General features: G+C 29.9%; 1 protein-coding gene across 1 annotated transcript in view; it reads left to right on the forward strand.

Moving 5' to 3' along the window:
• LOC107436597 (ankyrin repeat and sterile alpha motif domain-containing protein 1B) overlaps positions 1-23,028 on the forward strand; it is an 85,857-nt gene extending 62,829 nt beyond the window's left edge. Inside the window, exons 12-20 of the mRNA XM_087157306.1 lie at positions 3,490-3,655; positions 4,202-4,516; positions 7,129-7,250; positions 7,349-7,597; positions 11,602-11,712; positions 12,890-13,192; positions 14,841-14,999; positions 16,640-16,777; positions 20,272-23,028. Of these exons, the coding sequence (XP_087013432.1) occupies positions 3,490-3,655; positions 4,202-4,516; positions 7,129-7,250; positions 7,349-7,597; positions 11,602-11,712; positions 12,890-13,192; positions 14,841-14,999; positions 16,640-16,777; positions 20,272-20,496 (1,788 nt within the window). The 3' untranslated portion in view covers positions 20,497-23,028. The remainder of the gene's footprint in view (positions 1-3,489; positions 3,656-4,201; positions 4,517-7,128; positions 7,251-7,348; positions 7,598-11,601; positions 11,713-12,889; positions 13,193-14,840; positions 15,000-16,639; positions 16,778-20,271) is intronic.
• Positions 23,029-23,834: the final 806 nt, after the last annotated feature.

The raw sequence follows: 23,834 nt of genomic DNA on the forward strand, positions 1-23,834 counted from the left end.
AGCGGTGGCTGCTCGATAAAAATTTCGCCCCCGGCTCGTACCGACCACAGTGCTGACGTAAAAATTCCCTCAGTCGTAGACGGATCATGGGTTAGAGTCCCCTTGCCATCAGGCTAATCGTATCAGGTTTTCGTGGATTTCGTCTCCATGTCACATAAATGCGGGTTAGTTCTATCAAAAAGTCCTCCACAAAGGCAAAATTTCTCCCAACACTTGATCCAAGAGTCCCTCGTCCTTTGGATCAGGTTCGAAATTACAAGGCTACCGAGTTGAACATTGGTAGTTTCAAACTAACGTTTGGGTCGGCTGTTCAAAGACGGTTATGAAATAAAATGAAACAAAAATATCTCTGAAACTATTAAAGCGTATCAAAATATTTTTACCCTTAATTATGAAACTTGTTTGCGTTAAGTTATGTAGAGGGAATTCTATGTAAAAAAAAAAATTTTCCATCACTCTATTTATTTATTTAATTTATTTTGCAACTCAATTTAAGCATTGAAATTTTAAATGCGATAATCCAAAATAGAACTGAATTAAGTTAGATTAGTCCTAAAAATAAAACAAAAATCAACAGACAACTTTGCTTGCATTTTATTAAACATCTAAATATTCAGGTAATTTCACCTAAAATTAGAAATTTTTTTATCCAATTCAAAAAATATCAACTATTCTTAAGTTAAATAATAAAATGTAAAATTTTTTCTCTGTATAGACGTATTTTATAATTGCGTACAAGAATTTTATAATTTACTTAAATAGTCTTAAAGATATAGCGAAATGCACAAAAAATGAAGCTAATATTAAGATGCTCAAACTTACGACCGCTCTCCTGACTCAACTATTAAGACATTTTTTTTAGATTTGCTCCTAACCTGGCCCCATATTTTGATTGCTGAGAATCTAAATCCGACGAAAAAAATCTATGTTTATTCAGAGAAAATATGTTTTTACATCTGATTTCGTAATTTAAAATAACTTCTACACAAAGATATAAAGTGAGGCTTTCGAACTACAAATATGACTCAACAATTCCGACAATATTTTTAGATTTGCTTCTAACCTAGACCTCTATATTGATGGCCAATGATCTAAATCCGTCGAAAAAAAGCTATGTTTATTCAGAGAAAATATGTTATTGCATCTGATTTCGTAATTAAAAATATCTTCTGCACAAAGATATAATTCGAGGCTTTCGAACTACAAATATTGCACGTTAGTAACTGGAATTCTGATATTTTACTTAATTTAAAGTTAGTAAAAACGTTCACTATGATTAAATAAATAAATAAAAATCTCTAAATGCAAAAAAAAAAAAAAAAAAAAAAAAAAAAAAAAAAAAAAATTATTGAGTTTTATATTAAAGATAATCATACATAGTATAATCATATAAAATTTAACTTTAAATAAAAGTAAAAGAAAAAAAAGCATACAGCAAAAATACTTTGATATTGAAATAAATAAATCTTACTGAGTTCAATGCCTTCTTTTTCATTATTTATGTAATGGTATGAGTCTAATTAGTATGAGATTAAGTGCTTTATACCTAAATTGCATGTGATCACACGACTTCAGTGTTTGAATTGGATGGATAAATTTTCAATCCAAAGCAAGCTTGCTTACATAACGGCAAAGATGGACAAACCATTATAAAAAAGCTCGTACAAGGCCTTTTTCAATTTCAGTTCATAAATTCCATATTTAGTTCCAATAAATGGGTAGATATAATATTTCCTTTGATCAATTTTATTTTTTAATTAAGCTAAAAGTTTTTTTCTTCTTCTAAGCTTTTTCACCAAGTAAACAAAAAATGCTCTATTTTAAAGGCCTCACATTTGAGGCTTAGCTACAATTTTAAATTATGCACACCATCTTGTCGCAAGGAATTATGTGGGGATCGGAACGAACAATCACTTATATTTAATAAGTTATTATAATTTTGAAAAAAATCACCAATTTGGCAAGACTTTTCTACCTATATGAAAATTATCAAAATCAATGAGCAACATTGGGGAACGAAATTTTTTGTTGCATATATACAAACACTAAATTTTGCCTAAATCGGGAGTGGGGACTTTAAATCTGAAATTAGTTTTGCTCCTAAAGTTACAGAATTTCTTTAAATGACATTTATAGTTTTTTGTCGAAATGTACAAGTTTAAAAACGTTACAGATCATATGGGGTGGCATAAATGCTGTGACAAACTTTTAGGAGAATTTAAGCACATAATCAAGATTAAAATTGCATAGAGACAAATGCCCAGAAATGTCGTTGCACACCCCCACATTGGTGACTCGAGCGTGATGTGAACACGCCTACCTTGGCAGACACGCTTACTTCGATGAATTGTCCACATTGAACAGTTGACTTGCTACTTGTGACTGCGACAGTATCCACCTCCTTGAGCTGTTGCTACTCAGTCTCGATCACACACATCGTCGGCCTGCATACATTCGACTGCTAATAGCAACACAGGAGCAACCACGACCGTGAACTTAATACAGCTCTTACGATCACCAAAAAGTACGGTGATCTTAATACAGCTCTCCCGGCTTCTCACAAAACAGCAACGAATCAACTAGTGGTATCCATTCATCGAATTCTATCACAGATATAATTCTGGTGGGGGAGTACTGTAGTGTATCTACCACTACAAAAATCTAATTCCAATTCGCTAGTAAATAAGACATGTTAACTCGATTCTATGGTGGTGTACATTTTCATATATAAAGGTTGACATTGTCGATATCTACTCTCCCAACAATGTCATTAAAAAAACTGTATCGTTCAAGAGAGAAACTGATTACAGATTTGAAATCAGGGACGTGAAAATATCTAAGATCCGTTGCGAAATCTCATGCAATAAAAAATAAAATTTGTTTCCCAGTGCAATTTTCAATTTCTATTAAGTTTTATGAACCTAGATAGTGCAGCTCTGGAAAAACTTTTTAATTATTTAAAAATTAGATCACCAATGCTTTTCATTTATGCAAAAATGTGGAGTTTATTTTCTGATTGATGTTTTAAGCCATTTTCAGAATTATCATATAGCTTGCGTTCGCTAAGTTCGAATATATTTAACATTCACGAATAATTATTGCAAACTCACAACTTATGAAAATAGCATATTTTTTTCGCAAAAATGCTTTATTTCGTGTGTATAGAGTCTCAAAAAATAAAAAGAACGAAACAGCTTTAAATAAACTAGTCAAGATGTTTCTTTTCTTCAGTTTATGGAACACCAAAATATATACTCTAAAATGGTAATGTCATGATTTGTTTACAAAATTCTTCAAATTTTATCACGCCTACCTGTTATTAAATTAATGTCAAACTAAAATATTTATTCTAAGTCGGGCACAGCAACTTAAAGTTGTTATTGAGCAATTATATTAATTTTGCAACTTAAAGTAGTTATAAGGCTGAAAATGGCTGAATTTTTTGATCACTGAATTTTTGTGGATGAATGAGTTTATTTTTATGTTTAGGAATTCAGGAATAAAAGAATTTCTAGAGATATTGAGACTCTAACAGAAGACGAATTGTTCGCAACAATCGATTCTGGAGGACACATAAGGGTCTCTCTTAGAAAAGAGAACAAATCAGTTTCAACAGATAATATTGAGGAAATCGTAGATGATGATCCCTTTGCAGGTTGGTACAAAATTCGTTTTCTTTTCCTTTTTTTTTTTTTTTTTAAGAAAAGTTAAATTTAAAAATATTTACATATATTTCCTCCAAAAAGTTGTACGAAAGTTGAAATTTTTTGAATATTTTATGCAACACTTTCAATAAATAAAACGTGCTCATAAGCTATAGAGACGAACGAAATGATGGGAAAACTGTTATATTAATTTTATATATAAGGGAAATTCCTCAATTTAAGAAATGGCACGTTTGCAGGCTTCAAATGTATATAACTTATTTAAAAAAAATTCAAGCAGTTCTAATAACTTTTGCAAAAATAATTCTTGATGACTTTTACATTTCGTCTAATTTTATTAATTGACTTCAACTTAACTTTTTGTAGAGATTTTATAATTTTCCAAAATAATCTTTCTGAAATTTGGTAAATATATCCCAGAATGATTCACATCTTGATGCATGAGCATTGCATAACTTACCTTACCAAATACCTTATTAAGTAACAATTCTAGGGCATTAACGTTCTTAGTTTTTCATTGATTTTTCTTCGTATAGGATTATGCAGAGGTTCAGTTTGCCCAACGAGTTGTCCATGCGACTTCCAGATGTCTCTGAAAGGCCAATCAACAAAACAGCAACAACATAGTTATGACAATATGCTTGGCATGAACACCCTTCCCGAAACACGATCCTCCAGGAATCTTCGGAGAGAGAGTCCTTGTTCAGATCCTGGTGGTCAGGTATCTAGGTCAACATCTTATGACCGGGCTTCAATTTCGGACTGGGGTGAGGCTCCAGCTACAACGGAATCCGTGTTTGTGAGAGACATGGAAGAAACGTTTGCCAGGACCCTCTCAAGATTACGAAAAGGTAAAAATGCAATTAAATTTATTTATTATTTAAATGTGCCGGACTTTGGGTTATTTATTTTAGTTAAGTATTTTTCATATTTATTTTAGATAATTTACCTGCAAAGAAAGAATGTAAATAAAGCAAACATTATTGGAAAAATTTGTTACAAACTATATTTTCAGTAATATACTCGAACTATGAGTTTATTTTTTAGTATTCACGATGCTTATTGAATGTAAAATACATTTAAAGAAACTGCAATTATTTTTAGTTACAAACTATGTTGTCAGTGGTATACACAAAATTTGAATTTGTTTCAGTATCTTCAAAACATATTGAATTTAAGTTACTGATTTTCTCTCCTTTACAAGCTATGATTTTAGCGGTGTACACGGTAAAAAATTCCGAATCAAATTACGGTTAAAAATGTCGGCATTTTAAGTGTGTCATCCGTAAAATACATTTTTACCGTAAAATATTACACCGTAATTTTTACAGTAATACTTTTTAAGTAAAACGATTCAGTGATTTTATGGTAATTATTACTGTAAAAATTGTGGCATATCAGATTTTGTTTGGTTTCGTAACATGTTCGGATAAAAATGGATTTTACGGTAAAATGGATCGGCATCCTGAGCTCCGTTATTTTTACCGTAATTTGACCCGTAATTTTTTACAGTGTATCAAGAATTTAACTTTTCTTCGAAAATTTGAAATGCACATCTTATGCAAGATATTAAATATGGAACTAGAAATTTCAAAGCCCAGTTATAACAAGAAGCTAATACTCATAATGATACCAGAAAAGGATTAAAGTAAAAAAAAGGGATTAAAAAGATTTAAAGTAAATCCATTTTTATGTTTTGTATTATTTTTTACTTTACTGAATTCGTCGACATAATAATTATCTATTCAGTCAAAGACTACATATGCGTTACATATTAATGTATCAAATAAAAAGAAAATTATAATACTTAAAATAACCTCCTCTAGTTATGCTTCATGATTTAAGCAATTAGCTTCAATATCGCTCGGCGTAAGAGTTATTTGATTGTATTGCTGAGCAAACGGGTGTATAAACTTTAGTGAGTTTTTGAACTTTTTAGAGAGCAAAAATATCCCTGATATAAGCCTCAGTAAAAATTAAAAAGGAAACATAGAAGCTAATTAGATTGCTCAGAGCAACAGGTAGTTCACTCAGAACCATTTTTTTTTTTTTTAATTTTAAAAACATATATTCTGCCTTTTTAAACATTGTCCAAACTTTTTTTAAAGTATTAATAAAAATATTAACGCAGATTTCATCGTGATGCTGAAAAATAATGTGCTTTCAACATTTTCGAACGCAATCCTTTTAGTAGAGTCTAATTAATTAGTCTGATTAAAATTATTTTTCACAATAATGACTACTATCATGACTCTTTCTCAATGATGACTCTTTACTATTTCAGTCACAGTGGTTTTACATTGTTTCTTAAAGAATTTCAACTATTCATTTGATTAGTTTTTTTTGTTGATCGAGTCTAATTAATTAGTCTGATTAAAATTATCCTTCACAATTACGACTACTATTGTGAACTCTTTCACGATTAGGACTTTTTACTATTTCAATTACAATGTTTACATTTTGTTTCTTCTATAATTTCAACGATTTAGCACTATCTTTTTTGACCGAGTCTAATTTATTAGTCTGATTAAAATTTTCTTTAGCGATTATGACTCTTTATTATTTCAATCACAATGTTTACATTTTGTTTCCTAAAGAATTTCGGCTATCTAACACTATCTTTTTTGGCCGAGTCTAATTTATTAGACTGATTAAAATTATCTTTCACAATTATGACTTTTTACTATTTCAATCACAGTGTTTACATTTTGTTTTAAAATAATTTTATCCATATAACATTATCGATTTTGACCGAGTCTAATTTATTAGTCTGATTAAAATTTTCTTTTCCGCTTATGACTCTTTACTATTTCAATCACAATGTTTACATTTTGTTTCTTAAATAATTTCAACGATCTAATACTATCTTTTTTGACCGAGTCTAATTTATTAGTCTGATTAAAATTTTCTTTACCGATTATGACTCTTTATTATTTCAATCACAATGTTTACATTTTGCTTCCTAAAGAATTTCGGCTATCTAACACTATCTTTTTTGACCGAGTCTAATTTATTTGACCGATTAAAATTATCTTTCACAATTATGACTTTTTACTATTTCAATCACAATGTTTACATTTTGTTTTAAAATAATTTTATCCATATAACATTATCTATTTTGACCGAGTCTAATTTATTAGTCTGATTAAAGTTTTCTTTTCCTCTTATGACTCTTTACTATTTCATTCACAATGTTTACATTTTGTTTCTTAAAGAATTTCCACTATCTAACACTATCTTTTTTGACCGAGTCTAATTCATTAGTGTGATTAAAATTATCTCTCACAATTATCACTCTTTACTACTTCAATCACAGTGTTTACATTTTCTTTCTAAAAAAAATTAAACTATATAACATTATCTTTTTTGACCGAGTCTAATTTATTAGTCTGATTAAAATTATCTTTCACAATTATTACTCTTTACTGTTTCAATCACAGTGTTTGCATTTATTTTCTTAAAGAATTTCAGCGATCTTCATTCACATCGAGTTTTACAACTGTTGAAGAATGGCTGAAGAGTTTAGACCTCGTTGTCTATTCCAAGAACCTCATGGACAACGGTTTCGACGACATAGACTTTCTGGTAATAAAAATATTCGTTATAATCCTAAATATATTACGACTTCCAATCACATTTTGTTTTAAAAAAATGCCGAAATATTTCTGATTGTCTTTATTTAGGGTGGTAATATCTTAGAAGAAGATGATCTCATAGAAATGAATATAACGAACAAAGAACATAGGCAAAAGATCTTGGAATCATGTCACAGTCTTCCGGCACTCAAGCCTATCAGTGAGAGTCAAGCACCTGAATCTGTTGGAGAATGGTTAAGGTCATTACATCTTGACCAGTACATTGATACTTTTAGAAGGAACGGGTATTCTGATATGGAAAGAGCAAAAAAGCTATGGGAAGTGGAGCTTAGTTCCGTAAGTGTAACACTCAATTATTTGACATGATCCTGTTTTATTGTATTTCGCTATTTTTCTTTTTTTCCTCTTAACTTACATGTAGTTATCTTCCTTCTGTATCTTTGTGCTCCTCTTTTCATGTTTTTTTTAAATGTTGTTTAGTTTTATTTATATACAGCACAAACTTAATTCTTCAATCGTAGGACAATCGTAATTGATTGCTTCTGTTTTTTATTTGTACTGTTGCTGTTATTTTGTGTTATTCAGATAATTATATTGAAAATATTTAAATCTAAAAAACCCAAGATTATATCAAAATAGCTTTAAATGGTTGCCTTTTTCTGGGGCTAAAATCAGATTCAAATTTGTTGGATAACACGGGATAATTAATGTCAATGGCCTACATTTAAATTTTTTTCAGTTATGTAGCTCAATTCTGTAATATTTGTTTCCTTTATCTGAACACTAATATAAAGCAATTCAATAATATAAAAGGTAATTTTATAAAAAAAATTGTTGCTGCTGGACGAAAAAAAAGAATTTGTTTCTTTTCAGAAGCTTTCATAATATTTTGTCTACATTCAGTTTAGTAATTTTACTTTAAAATATTTTTCATTAAAGTATGGGATCTAAAATACTGATTTGAAATATTTGAGGCAAAAAAAGTAACATTATCTATCTGGAGGAAATTATTAAAAAAAATAAATAAATGCAGTTCTGGTTTTTCGGGTGTGAATTTGTAATATCATATATATTATTCTCCTATTAGCTGCATTGCCATATTTTTATAACTTCATGACTTGCTCTAGGTTTGTCTGTAGTCATTTTTTTTTTTGTATCATTTTAAATTAGCTCTGTAAGTAAAATAGAATTTGCGACGAAATGTTTCTCCCGTTTGCATAGCATCCTCTATAGTGACTTTCTTATGTGAATCTTTATAGTTCTTTTATTACATATTGTAGGTGCACGAAGTGAAATTATTGTGGTGCTAATCATTTTATTGTAAAGCAAAAATCATTTTTACTATAGTCTTCTTACAAATTTAATTTGATTTTCATTTTATTAATTTTAAGACTATGCAATGGCAATAAAATTTTTGTCATATTACAACATTTGAGTTACCCAATTTATTGCAGTGCCTTTCTCTTATTTTCGAAAAAATAAACAAACTATCTCTCCTACGATTTTATTAAAAATATCTTTAATAGGCAGGATCAGAAAGACGTGTTTATACATAAAATCGAGTTAAATATGTCGTGTACGTAACGTTAGTTCGACTCCATCTGTTACGAAAACTTATTATATCAGGAGAGAATAATTGAGGTAAAAGTAAATAAGACTCACACCACTTTTACTCATATGAGTCATTGGAGCTTTTTAGGAGTTGGGGTATCAAAAAAACCTGTTGAATTGAAGTTTTTGCAGCGAGTTAAGTAAATAATTAAATTAAAAAAATATTTCCTGAAACAAAAGTTACTTCCTTTTTTGCGCACCTAGAGCAATACTTCGAAAACAGGTAAATTAGAAACATTAAAAAAATAAATGAATAAAGTATTCATTTTTCAGCTTTTATAATAACAAACACCACTTTTGCATAAACTAAACAACCAAAATAAGAGTGACTTTTCTTTCTCTTTATTACGAGCGAAAAATATCTAACGATCATTAGCGAATGTTCACTGATATTTAGTTCAGTAAAATACCAGATGGAAAGAGCTGATTTTTTTTCCAGTTAAACATATTAGTCTTTAGAATATTCTCTGCTAATTTATTCTTTATCCTAGGAGCGAGTTAGAATGAATTTTTCTCTCTCTCTCTCTTTTTTTTATCATCTTGACTCTCTAAAACCTTAATCGCTACCTCCCCATTTAAACGAAAGTCATTCTTTACAAACTGGTTGTTTTCCGGTTGATTTGGCAATCCTTAACTCAAAACTAAATGCATCAATCTAGTTAATGATTGGCGTTGACGTCCTGCGACTAAATCGCCCTCCGGCAGATCATTTGCCTACGCGCTCATTGGTCCATACAGGTGGGGTAAAGGGGCAAGAGGGGATCTTGATTAATAGCGAGCTTTCGGTAATTGGCCAGCATGCTTCATTACCCTTGTTAATTAATTGTTAATTGCGTAGACACTAAGATAATTGCGGCCATACCAGAGTCGACGGTATTTTAATTTCGCTACATAATGCACCCCTCTTCATCGAATCTTAGAAAAGCTGAATGGAATTTTTTTTGTTGTTGAAGAATGCGCAGAGGTTGAAGAGCGCTTAAAAACTCATATAATTGCTCCCAACATTTCAATGCTTGGGCTAACCAGATCTTAATAGAAAATCCTTAATCTCGCTGATTTTAATTAGTATATCAACATTATTTTCTTTTCGCTCCAGGGACAGCAAAAGTATTGGATCTAAGCAAGCTGTTACAATGACTTAATTATTTGGTCCAACCAAGCACACTCTGACACTTTAGGCTGGCTTCTGTTTTGACAAGCGTGCTGCATTTCGAATTAAAAGCAACTCCTCCTCTTTGCCGAGGGTTAATTACCGGACTGAGAGGATGCAGAAATTTTATAGACTTTTGGCTCGCAGATTCATGGGTCATTGAAGAATCAAAAGGTTGTCGTTTCTGAAGCACGCGATATTTTCGTCGATGGAGTCGTTCAAGTGGATTTCGCGAGAGCTCTGTTTTTCGACGCTCGGATTTCTTTTAGAACATTGCATTCTATGATGGATTCGAGTGGGAAAAAAGAAAAGATTTCGAATTTCAAGACTGCTTCGCATCACGTTTGCAAGCAAAGAATTATTCAAAACTGGAATATGGCAACTTTCTCCAAAGCTAACATTTTGAAATGAAGAAAAAATGTGTAGATAATTGTTTTTATTTCAAAGGTTATTTGGAAAGGTAATTTTCTACAGAAGAGTTCTGACTTCTCAAGTGTCGAAACATATTTCAAAATGCGTGACACATCGTCCAACATAATTAATTTACCAATGTTTTGTTGCTCCTCAATTTGAAATGAAATAAACTCATAATTATTTCTTGAAAACATTTGTGATTTTTGTCAAAAAAATAAAAGAAAAGCTTTCGCTAATAAGTTTTAAAGTTTCATGTGCGTTTGTTGACGCTGTTAATGCTGCATTTTATAATTGGCTATAAAGTTGCGTATCAATCACTAAGTTAGATGAATAGATGATATTTATTCCTTTAAGCCAGTCATAGAAAAATCCCCTAACCTAACTATTATTAACACTAGTGATGTGTAATTAATTGCGGTCATTGGCTGACTGCGGTAATTGGCTGGTAGTAGGTGTTGTAAGTTGTGATAATAGGTCACTAATATACTAATTTTGGCATCTAATATAGGTAATGGAATAATTGAAATGGTTAAGTAACATTTTAATTGTAAAAGGGTAACAGAAGTAATATTAAAATCAAAATGTTAACACACTTTTTATAACTGTTGGTTTATGAGTTAGATTGATTTATAAGTTAGAATAATGCATAACTATATTTTATAATTGATTATAAAGTAGCGTTTTGTCATGTATACCAGTTTATAGACTTGTCAGTTGTTCAAACATGTATAGTTGCAATGTTAAAATAAAACTTTTAACCATTTATTTTTTTCCACTGAGGTAATTTTTAATTTCATGAAAAATCTTGCATTATTTCTAATTTATATAGATTGATTTTAATAGTAATTTAAAAAAAAAATATTCAAATTTTTTTCATTCTCTCTGACTTTTAAGTACATTATAACATTTCAAAAATATGTATTTCATAGATTGTGCTTGAAAACAATTTGTACAGGTTCAAAAATTTCCCAAGAAAAATAAAGAGGAATGATTAAATAAAATAATAGGGAAAAGTTGATCGAATAGCCTACTTTATATACATATATCTATCTATCTATCTATATATATATATATATATATAATGTTTATTATTTTTAATTTCATTAGTTTAATTAGACCTGATCTGCTTTAATGTATTTCCATTTTCATTTTTTTTTCTCAAAAGGTACTTGATATCACGAAACCTGGTCATCGAAAAAGAATATTAACGTCATTAGGAGAGAAGCCAACAAGTCGATTTTTTGAAGAATTGAAGGATTTTAGTCTTGCAAAAATGGTAAAAAGTGTTTTGGTTCTCAATATGCATAGTCATTAATATGCATGGTCATATATGTAATCAGAAAAAAGAAACAAAATACGTCGTCTGAAAATTAGAACACCACATATCTCATAAGATATGTAGAATGCTCATAACACTGCAAAATTTGTAACGAATTTTAAGTGGTAATGATTATGTTTTGCACATTCTTTCAAGCTAAGCTCACAACAACATTTTATTGTTTGATTAACATGAAATTCAGTTCTTAAACTTCTTGAAAATTTGAATAATAACATGCTTTAGCTTTATATCGTATTAGAGAGTCAGAAAAACTCTACCCTGATTTAAATAATCTTTGTTGCCGTTCAGAAGTCAATGCTGACTTTTATTTAATTATTATAGTTTAAATAAATAAAATCTTTTACGTCGCATTATCCTTTAGAAAAAAAAGTTTAATAGTTGAATCCTAGTGTTTTAAATATGTAGTAGTATCTTTGACCATAATATAATGCGAATTAGTCACAACATTAATAAGGTCTTACATTGAACAAACTTCCGTTTGAAATAAAACATAGTATCATGTAGTCGAGTTTAAGAAGTATGATGATATGGTTCATCCTAGCACCATATTAATGTTGCAACAAATTTGAACGATATCATGGTTCAGCAGGCATCAAAATTTTTAGCATTGTGCAAGGTGGTTAAAAATGCTCTTAAACGAAAAAAAAGAATTTCAAAAAAGTTTAATAGTGAACTACTGTTTCGTTATTCTAGACAACCGCACGATTTCTTTCTTCGTCATAGGATTACTTATGGTCAAAATGGACAAATCAAGTATTTTTATTTAAAAAATCGATCAAATAAGAAATCAATGAGTTCCAGAATAAATTTTTCATAACGTTATGTTAAAACCAACTACCATTAAGATTAAGCAATTAAGATTTGGAGGATATGAAGAGTTACAATAGTTAGCCTTAAAAGTAGTGTCCTTTTTAACTATTATAGGAAACACTTTTATAACCACTTTAAACCGACTTGTTAAATTACTCAAAACTGATCCATTAGTAGCAGGAAACATTTGATGATTTGATGGTTAGAAAAAATAGCAGGGATGTCACTTGCCACAACTATCAATTTTCCAGAGTTGCATTTTAATGACAAGATATTAGAAGCCTTGTGTTTTTCTCCCTCACAGGACTGGACATTGGGGAGTAAGAGTGGGTTGTCCACCACAGACGAGCCATCATCATCTGGAGACGAATCCAGGACAGTGGACATCATGAGAGGTGACACAAGTATTCGAAGCTTTGCATCAAATGGGTCACTCTCAAGGACAGAATCTCCTCCCTCCGTGTCCGCTCTGAAGATTCGTCCACCCACTCAACTCATGAGAGACACTTCCCCCCAACAAATTTTGCAGGATCTTCCCTTCAATACTACTCAGTGGAAACATCAACCGGACGTCCTCGTGAAGGGCAGTTGTAATTACACTGCAAAGGTAACTTATCACATCAACTAAAGTACCATCTTGACAGAATAGGTGTTAAATACACACTAATAACCTTGATGCCGGTTTCAGTATAGGGTGGGTTATAAATTCATGGATGCGAATGCAGTATTGTATTTCATTAGTAAATTTGTTAAGGAATTGTATAAACTTATTTTATTATTTTTTACTTTTTTTTAAAATTTAAATTAAGTATTATTTAATATTTTAAAACTTTCGTTTTGTTGTTTGTTGAACTTAAGGACGACAAAGACAGTTGCTGTCAAATAAAATTTTATTAAAACATAAATTGCAAAGTAGACATCATGTACACATAGTATACGAGAAAAAGGAACTAACAATACCGCCTTCTCCGACATTTGCACAGTTGTTATATATTACATCCGTCGTTGAACAGCAGACCCAATTTACGACTACTAATGTTTAACTCCGTAGCTTTGTAATTTTGAACCAACCGAGAAGGCAAGGAAACTCCTGGATCAGTACCCCCAGAGGTATTGATTTGTTATGTGAACATGGAGGCTTTGCTACTCGACAGGTTTAACGTGCATCAGTCACCATTTACTACACGGGGAATCTTCGGCCTGCGGGGATCGAACCCATGAACTCTTGGACATATATCCAGTGCCCTCCCAACCACGCTATCCCGGCCCTACAGTTGTTATATAATTCATTTCACTATCAGGAAAACGTAGCTTGCATGACGCAACATGCGCAACTTACCTGAGAGAACAAAAAAAATAGTGTCTCAGTCGTACTTCTACAACACTTTTCTTTTTCTTTCAAGAAAATAGATGTAATTAGATAAATTACTACCTGGAATCAATAGGCAATGCAATAAAAAATTATGGAACTTAAATAAATAGTGAAAGGTAAAATCGAAGCTAGAGGTATATGTTATTTTCATTTTTATATTTTGAAGGGTTTAAGATTATGAAAAAAATTTACACTATGTTCAAGTCTTTGGTATTTGTTTTACAAATTATTTCAAAAAGCTTCTAAAAATGGCTTAAATAGAATACTGGTATATTTTTTCAAAAAAAAAAACTTTGTAATAAATATAGTATTATTAATTAAGCAAGGGAAAAAAACACTTGGCCTCCTTTGCATAGTTGGCGTCATTCTGTTCAGTTAAAACTAGACAGTAGGATGCAGGGCACTTAAGGAATTTTTTATAATAAATTTTCATTATTGTTGCTCATTTGTCACTGAAAAAAGATGAAATGCAGTGGTTCTGCGAGCACTACTCTTCAGAAACAGTTCCATGTATTTCGTAAAAATTTTGCTATTTTTTGCGCAATCCATAGCCATTGACGATGTATGGAACATATAATGATTTCCATGAACTAAATCGAAATATCTGTAATTACTTTTCAAATTCTCTCATGTGGTTTCTTATAATTTTAATTTTTATTTCATGTCATTCCACAACTGTCACAATGTTCCATCATACCTATGCCGCTAAGGTTTGAATACATAGGTTTGCGTATATTGAATTGTTCTGAATCTAAAAAGATTTTCGTGGACTTATTCAATTATGCAGTCAATTTCAAATGAAGTTCAAGCATTTTTTAAAACTATTTATAGAACATTGCAAAGAGATTTAATTTATATAATAATTCTGTCTGTATGTTTTTAGTATTTAGGATCAACTTTGGTGAAGGAAGTGCGTGGTCTTGAATCTACCAGAAAATCTATCCAGAAATTAAAAAGCTCAACGAGAAATATGAACAAAGTTCCCAATGTTATTTTATCTATATCTTATACCGGTGTTAAATTTATAGACGCACAAGCTAAAGTAAGTTAGTCTTAATATTATGTGTTCTCAATTACTAATAATTTTTTTCCTTTAAACTAATTTATATATATATATATATATATATATATATATATATATATATATATATATATATATATATATATATATATATATTCATTATATAAGAATTTTATTCCTTGGTACTTCTTATTTTTTCCAAATTGAACAGGTGAAAAATTAATATGACAATAATTATTATTTGTAAGTTAATGTTATTATAATAAGTTTTCAAATAAGGAAAGAAAATAAAAATAATTAAGAGATAATCGTGACCTTAACTTTTCTTTAGGTAATTATATTCATCAAAAACATTTCGTTTTTCGATATATTGAAGAATTATTTTAAACTGAGTTGGTTTGCGTTAACTTTTGTGCGACAAGACCATAGTCTATTTCGCTTCTTCAGTAAAAATAAAATTACAATTAAATTTTATATTCCGTAAATTTAATATCCACTAAAAAAATTAAGGTTGCAATAATTTATTTTCAATGTCATGGCTCAAATTAGGAAAATTAATTACCTTAACGAGAATTAATTAATTGTAATTAACGAGAGGATTTTGGTTGGGTAGAGAGTAGGTTTGGATTTAAAAAGTTAAACTGTCTTCTTATAAGCTGTCACGTATTAGCTCTCTGAGAGAAAAACTGTCACGTATTAGCTCTCTAAAAGATAAACTGTCACGCATTATCTCTCAAATCTTCGATTCAGATAGTTCCTCTTATGGTTCAAGTCAATACCTTAATCTTCGGTTTTCATATTAAAATTTATTTGAATTATACATACTTGAGCTGATAATTAACTGATTATCGGCAATATAAATTCAGAGAAAATTGTTCTTTTAAAAAAAAAAATGTGTTAACAGATCAGCGCGTAGCGCCATTAAAGCACATCAGGAACAATGCTGTCTTTGATTTAAATTTTCGTTTTAGCTATATATTATATGAAATTTCATTCTCTATAACGTTCCGCAAGATTTTTTTTCTTTTCATATTTTCAAATTCAAACCTTTTATAAGCATTTTTTTAGTAGGTTTACAAAAAAATTTTAAGAAAAAAAAATATCTTTTTTATTTAGTTAGCCATTAGTAAACCATTTTTATCATTTTTAAATTTAAAAATAGATTAATAATAACGGCTTAAACGCATAATTCTGTCACAGGGATAATTTTAAAAAATGGAAAAAAATATTTAAAATGTTAATCGAGTCGTTAGGGAAAAACCGGGAGAAAAATCCTGTTTTAAGTTATAGGCATTTACTGGTTTAATAGAAAAAATATGTGAGATTTATTCTTTAGTGAAACTAAAATGATGGCTGTGTTTTACAAACTTTAAACTATATAATTTACTATATAATTTAACTTACTTGTTAAAAAAATAAATAAAAAATTTTTGCAAAAAAAGCTCTCTTTATTTTTGTGTATATTTGAATAAATTTGACTATCAAACAATGTGAATAGTATTACAGTTTAAAACAAAATTTAGAATGGAATCTTAATTTTTCGATTACTGAAAGAAGTTAAAAATAAAAGGGTTTTTTAAATCTATGCTGAGGACTTTTTGCATTTATTAAACTACTAATGTGATTTTTTTTGTGTTTTATGTGTTTTTTGTGTTTTTCAGAAATTGGTGTGTGAACACGAGATACGTAATATTCATTGTGCTTGTCAAGACGCAGACGATTACAATCACTTTGCTTACATCACAAAAGAACATCAAACTGCCAATCATTATTGTCACGTATTTTGTGCCCAGAACTTGGTAAGTCTTACTCAGTTTTATTTCATAAACGTCATTGAACAGCTGACCCAATTTTTGACTTTACGACTACTAATGTTCAACTCAGTAGCCTTTTAATTTTGAACCCAATGAAGAAGACAGGGGAACTCCAGGATTAAGAATTAAGAGAAATTTGCCTTCGTGGAGGACTTTCTGATGGTACTAACCCGCATATGCGTTTCATGGAGACGAAAACCTCCCATGGTTAACATGAAGACAAGGGGACTCTAATCCATGATTCGTCTACCACTAAACATATATTACGTCAGTACTGCGGTAGGTGCGAGCTGGGTGCAGAATTTGTTTCATCCAGCCATCGCTGGGAATCGAAACAGGATCAATTCATTGGGAGGCAAGTGCTGTATCTTTTGAGCCACCTAGGCTCTCCCAATCAGATTGTCGCATTTACGGGAATCTACTATATATTTTTTTTATCAAAATAGCTTAATATTTTTTATTTAATACTTTAACATTTAATATTTTAATCGTATTGTTAAGACGTTGCAAAAAATATTCACTTCGTGTCAATCTAACCCTGTGTGAGAAATGAATACTCAAATTTCCAGAAGATGTCAATAACTATCGTCACTTTTTCGAGGAAACAAATTTCGTCACTAGTTACGAAATATTTCATCAATCTATTTTCATTTCCCCCCCCCCAAAGAAAAGAATTATTGTAGGCACACTATAGCCGGGTCAATGTCACCTTAGTAACGCATGAAAGACAAATAGAACAGAGAGATAAATTACAGTTTTATCCGAAGTAAGATTCGAACCCTGGATCTTTGTGGTACGAGGCCAGCTCATTGACCTCTATACAGACTAGTAGGCTTTTTTAGGCACTTCAGTTTTGATCGTTTAGTCTTCCTCCTAGATTCGTCATTCTAGAAAACTATCTCCCACAATGCACTACGGTGAGATTTCAAGTTGAGGAAACATTTTTGAGATATATTTGAAAAATCCCGTTTTGTCCAAAATCACGTGATTTCTGATGAAATAAACTCAAGGATTACTGAATTGTCAAAAGTGAGTATTCCATTTCTGAGAGCGGAAGCATTTTTAATAATAGAATTTTAAAAGTTTTATTTAACTTCAATAATTTATGGAATATGGGCTGCCGGGATAGCCTGGTCGGTTGGGCGCTGGGCAGAATTCGTGGGTTCGAACCCCGCCGGCCGAAGACTCCCCGCGTTGTAAAGTGACTGATGCACGCTAAATCTGTCGAGTTGCAAAAGTCCTCCATGTTCCCATAACAAATCGAAACCTCTGGTCGTACTGGATTGGAGATCGATTGCTCTCTGATTCAAATCAAAATTACAATCTGTATATGAATGAATGGATGTATGTATGGGTCCGCCCTATAAACGGGTGCGACGTATGGTGTGGCAGAAGTCAAATTCTTAACCATAGATGGCGTCACTGAAAAACAAGAAACGCACACTCTGCCTTAAATTTGCTCGGTTTCAGCAAGCAGGCTTGCCCGTGTGGCAAATGGCATTAGAAACAACAACAACATAGAATATGGAACCTGTCTTAGAGTTGCGGCTTTGAGTACATAGAATTTTTCTAGTTGTGCACTCTTTATCTCATTGATGCACACGGAAGAAACCCCGCAATGACAATTAAACAAATATAACCAAAATATTTACTAACTTAGAGAAAATGTAAGTAAAAATTTTAAATAAATTGAATCCTAAAAGGTTTATTTTATTTCAGTAATTTATAAAATGCGGAACAGTCCAAGAATTACGACTTTGGAAATACATAATTTTCCCAGCAGCACATTTGTTTCCAATTGGTTAACATAGTAGTAACCGTAATTACAACATAGCAAGTAGTATAACTAAAATATCAATCAATGTGTTATCAGGGTAAATAAAAATCTGGAATAGATTAAATCTTCAAAGGTATTTTTTTTTAAAATTTTAATAATTAAAATGCGTAACCCTCCAAGAATTGCAGCTTTGGTGCAAAGAAAAAAGAAGGGAAACACGAAACAATTTTGGATCTAGTAATCAGATTTTCGCTCTAGGAATAAATATTAATGGTTTAAAGGAGTGACGTCAAATATGATAGTTAGTTAGTGCAGATGATATTTTAAGCTACGAAATCAGACACAAAAACGCACTTTCTCTGAATACTCTGAATACACATACCTTTTCTTGGATGGATTCTGGAAAATATGTTTCTAATACTTTGGTCAGTGGTCCAAAGTTTGGACCCCTTAATATTAATTTTATTTTTTGCGTGTTCCGTCATTTATCGGTAATATTCTAAGCGAATTCACTAAATTAAGCACATAATTATAAAATTCCTTTACCCACAGATATTTCTGTGCAGAAAATAGGTTTTGAAAATTATTTATTATTTTTATTATTTTTTTATTAACAGTAAGAAAAAATTTATTTTAACAGGTACATGACTAAAATTTTATTTTGTAAATTGTCCGTGATTAAAAGTAAGCTGTTAATTTTATGAGATACAGAAAATCTCAAAAGAAATGATTATCTAATGAGCATGCCATAGTATCCATAGTGGCAAAGACTAAAAGGATAATGATGTTAATTATCTGTTTTAACTCTAATAATAAAGGTTTCCAAGTAATTGTGGTATTGATCCTACGAAAAGTCCACCAGAACCTCGTTATATTGGTTACTTTCACGTTTAAAGTTTAAGTTAAGATAGGTTTGGTTAAGTTAAGTTAAAGTTTAAGTTAAGAATTCACAAAAAGGATTGATTTCTTTTTGGTTTTATTGAACTATTATTACAGTTATAAATGTAACAAAATATCTTTGTTTGCTTATTTAAAAAAAAAAGAAAAAAAACATATGATAATTGCTACTCATAGCATCAAAAAAGCCATACATTTCTAAATTTCCAATTTGCATTTATTTTCGTCCATAATATTTGTTTACATACTTAATATAACATATTCAGGGTGTTGTATAAAGAAACATCATTATAATATGAATTTAGAATCTTTGTCAAAGAATTATATCTAAGAGAGGAAAAATAAAAAATAATATCGATAAATGACTGAAAATTAAACCTGTTTGATTGTCCTGTTTGAAAAGGTGTTTTTCCAACAACCGCACTCATCCTCACTCCTGTTTCTACCAGCAATAAAACTGATTTTGGTTCACCCTACTTCCTTAATAGTGCTTTGTCAGATTTCAATAGTATTTTTATTTTTTCCTCGCTTAAATATTTCCCACTTCTGGTTTACTTTTCTGTCTCTATTTCTTACAAGGATTCTAAAAGCATACATAAATGGAGCTCTTTATAGATCTCGATAGAATATGGAATAGAATGATGAGAATATAAAAAAATTAAAATAATAGACCAATGAAAATAATTTTTTCCTGGTACACTTGTTATATATGGTTTCTTAATCAACAAGTAGTATAAGAGCAATTTCGGCTCACAATTTTTCATAATTTTTTGATGAGTTTTTCAGACTTTTGTTCCATTTTCAGGACATGGCAACTGAAATAATTTTAACTTTGGGGCAAGCATTTGAAGTGGCCTACCAGATGGCGATCCGGGAAAAGCCGGCTCGATCCGGTAACAAAAGCGAGTCAGGCACGGCGTCCTGTGGTGACGACCAGAAGAGGTACGTCAGCCAGATAACCGTGCATTTAGTGCAGAAAACCCCGGAGAAAAAAACTATGGACACAGAACTCAAACTTGCTGAGTCGTGACGTTGACATAATGTTATATGAATGTAAACTAGCATGTCGAACAAGAAATTGTACATTGTTAAAACTATTAATAATATTATTAAATTTGTTTTTTTGGTGCAAAAGCGTTTATAGCAAATGGACGGTTGGAATTTAAGAGAGAAATCATGCAGAAGATATGAGATCAAGTTAAACACCTGCATAAAATTTCACTGGAGCAAAATATTACAGACAGATATTTTACAAAAGCAATGTTATTAAATATTTCAAGATATCATTTGTTTAAAAATCTATATGTTTCAATTTATAATAAAAATAATTTCATTGATTGGTTTAATAATGGTACAATTTGCTTAAAATAGAAATAACTTTCAAATAATATTTGGCATTATTTAAAATTGTTTATTAACGTCTTTTGATATAGCAAAAAATTAACTTTTTATAAACAGTAGCGGCACCCAAATCTGCAGAGATTCAAAAAGACCCTCATATTCAAAAGGGATAATATTCTTAAATATTCTGAAATTTTATGGTTATGGAGCCCTTACACACGCTTGCCCTTTCATTGCTCTGAAATGAAAAGACCCTTTTTATCCCTGCTACTGCTTATAATCAAAAATATTTTTTATTTATTGGGTGATTTTGTCATAACTATTGATTTCAGTAATTTATTGGATTATTGTGGTGCTGCCATCTTTTGGTCAAATATCTAAGTAAATCAGAACCTAGAAGCTGTTTTGATACTGCTAATAAAATATATTAGCAATCTTACTGTTCCAAAAAAAAATTCATAGTTTTATTATTATTTTTTTTTTAAATTATGAAATTACTTAAAAATTTGCATAATTATAGGATAAATTCATCTTAACATATTTATTAACTACTATCAACTTTTAATGATGAACCTTAAGGAAGACACCAAAATAACAAAAGATCTAAAAAAAAAGGAAAAAATGCACCTAATAATTTAAATTGTAAGAAATTTAGGAAAAATTTAAAATATTCATTGTAAAATTTTAGGTAAGTGTTTCAATGCTACAATTTTTTATTAACAAATCAATAATGAAATGCAAAGATTTGCAACTTTAAAAATGAAAAATGTGGTTTAAGAAATGTCCTACATTGTTTTTAATTTTGAAAAATAATGAAATGCTCTTAAAACTAATTCTTTCAATCATGTATCGCAGTAATATGATTATGCAGAGAAACATTTTATAAATTTTATTCTTAGATCCAAATTTTAAATTTCTTATACAATTTTAAGGAAAAAGTAAAAAAAAAAAAATTTTTTTTTTCTAAGCTGATTTAAAAAATTTAAGGTTTTCATTTGTGTGTCGTTACTAGGATTTAAATTAGATAGATGATTTTAAAATAGATTAGAAAATTTAGTTTAGGTTTTGCAGGTTATATTTTAAATTGCCTCCCCGTTTTTTTTTTCGTTTTTTTTTTCTATCAAATAATAATAAAATTTTTATGTTTAATTTCTTATATTTACATAAAATTTTTACGAAGTGCAATTAAAAGATTTTCATTCTCTGGGATGTGCATAAAAACAATTTAAAAATTTGGATAATAGCTATTTGAGGCAGCTTATAAAAGTTAGAGTATTTTCTTTCATTGTTGTGATTAAAATAAATTTTCATTTTCAGTAAATTACTTGTTAATGTTTGTGCCATTGAAATTGCTTGAATTTTCAAAAATAAATTTACGAAAACTAGCGACTATCTAAGCAATTTAATATTTTTCTTAATTTTTTTTTTAATGTAATTTTGCTAGAGTTCCTTAACCGAATTTCCAGCGAACCAAATTTCTAGTAAACAAAATAATCAGTAAAAGAATTCGTAACTTTGAAACAACTAAACGATAACGTTGCACTAATAAGCAAAAGTTCAAAGCTAATTCAGGTCAATGATTCAATGATTATGTAAGTCTGTTTAGTGAATATTCTAAAAAAAATTTCCTATTTATAAAAACATTTCAATAAGTTTTCTTTGCTTTTTTATACTACAATCACTAAGAGTTATAAAATTAACGTTCTTAAATGTAATTTCACGATTATTATTAAGATTTTGAAGTCATGCAAATTAAACTCAAACTATGCACTCAACAAATGCTACAATTTTTTTACGAATCATAAACGTAATTTATTTCTGAAAGTTGCTCTGTGTCAACCTGTCCAATATATATATATATATTCAAAGTAAATGTGTAGAAACTGTTTGTATTAAAATGCCTTTCCACTGTTAAATTTCGCATATCACTCACATATTTTGCTAATTAATACCGTAAACACAGGTTTTTGCGATGGAAGAAGGGATAAGCAAATTAAATTATACCAACAAAAAAAATTTTTTTTTATCCAAAATTTCTAAAGAACTTTTTTTTCTCCCCTACTAAACCTAAGGATTCGAAAACCGGGAAAACATGGGAGGTTTGACCCACCTTACATTTATTTTTCTGATGATTTCAGCATAGTATCTAACAGAGTCACTTTTTAATGTCACTAAAGCAGCCACTATCACTTGATTAAAAACTTCATTTGCTTCAAAAAAATACAAATTGGAAATAACAGTCGACTTGCTTCAGGCGATCAAAAATAAGCGCCTATTTCCAAGACAAGAATGAGAAGAAACACCTCTGTAGCCGAGAGAGAACCGCTTCAATTTTTTCAAATAAATAAATAAAAATTCCCAAAATATTAAAAAAAGAAAAGAAGAAGGGTTGTTTTCTGATAGTTTACTGAAAATTAAATTCATTAACCAATCTTGGTCTGAATTATTATTTTTTTGATCCGTAAATAATTATTTCTCATTACTTAAGACCCAATTATTGTCTGTAGTAATTTTTTATCATCTTATTATCGCTGAATAAGTTTTAATCTTCCGTATGACTGTCACCTCATAAATGATAAAACTATTCTGACCCAGTTTTTACTCCTTTAAAATATAACTTACAAAAAGGGTACTTTATAAAGTAATAAATAACTAAATAATCGGATAGCAAATATTGCCTTAATTAATGCCAAGTTAAAAACTTAATTGCGTTTTAAAAAATGATTTTTTTTTCTTTTTTTAAAAATACGGATTAAACCTCTCATGTTCACCCTACTATTATATTCTCAAAAAGCAATCTTCTTTTAGATGGTATTAATTAAAAAAATTAAGCTATTGTTAGAATTCTAAATATTGTTTTGAAATGCTTATTTTTTTATAATTTTTTTTACAGCAAAATATTTGCAACCACACATAAACTTACATTTTCTTAATTCGTGCGTTTATGGTTTAAAAATGTTTATTTAAGAAGTTTGGCTAAATTCCCCTATCCTCTATTTCGCTTATAAAATCCCAAATATTTCAACC

The sequence above is a fragment of the Parasteatoda tepidariorum genome, chromosome 2 (genome assembly GCF_982258835.1).
Source record: "Parasteatoda tepidariorum strain Cologne lab strain chromosome 2, Ptep-v5.0, whole genome shotgun sequence".
Lineage (NCBI taxonomy): Eukaryota > Metazoa > Arthropoda > Arachnida > Araneae > Theridiidae > Parasteatoda > Parasteatoda tepidariorum.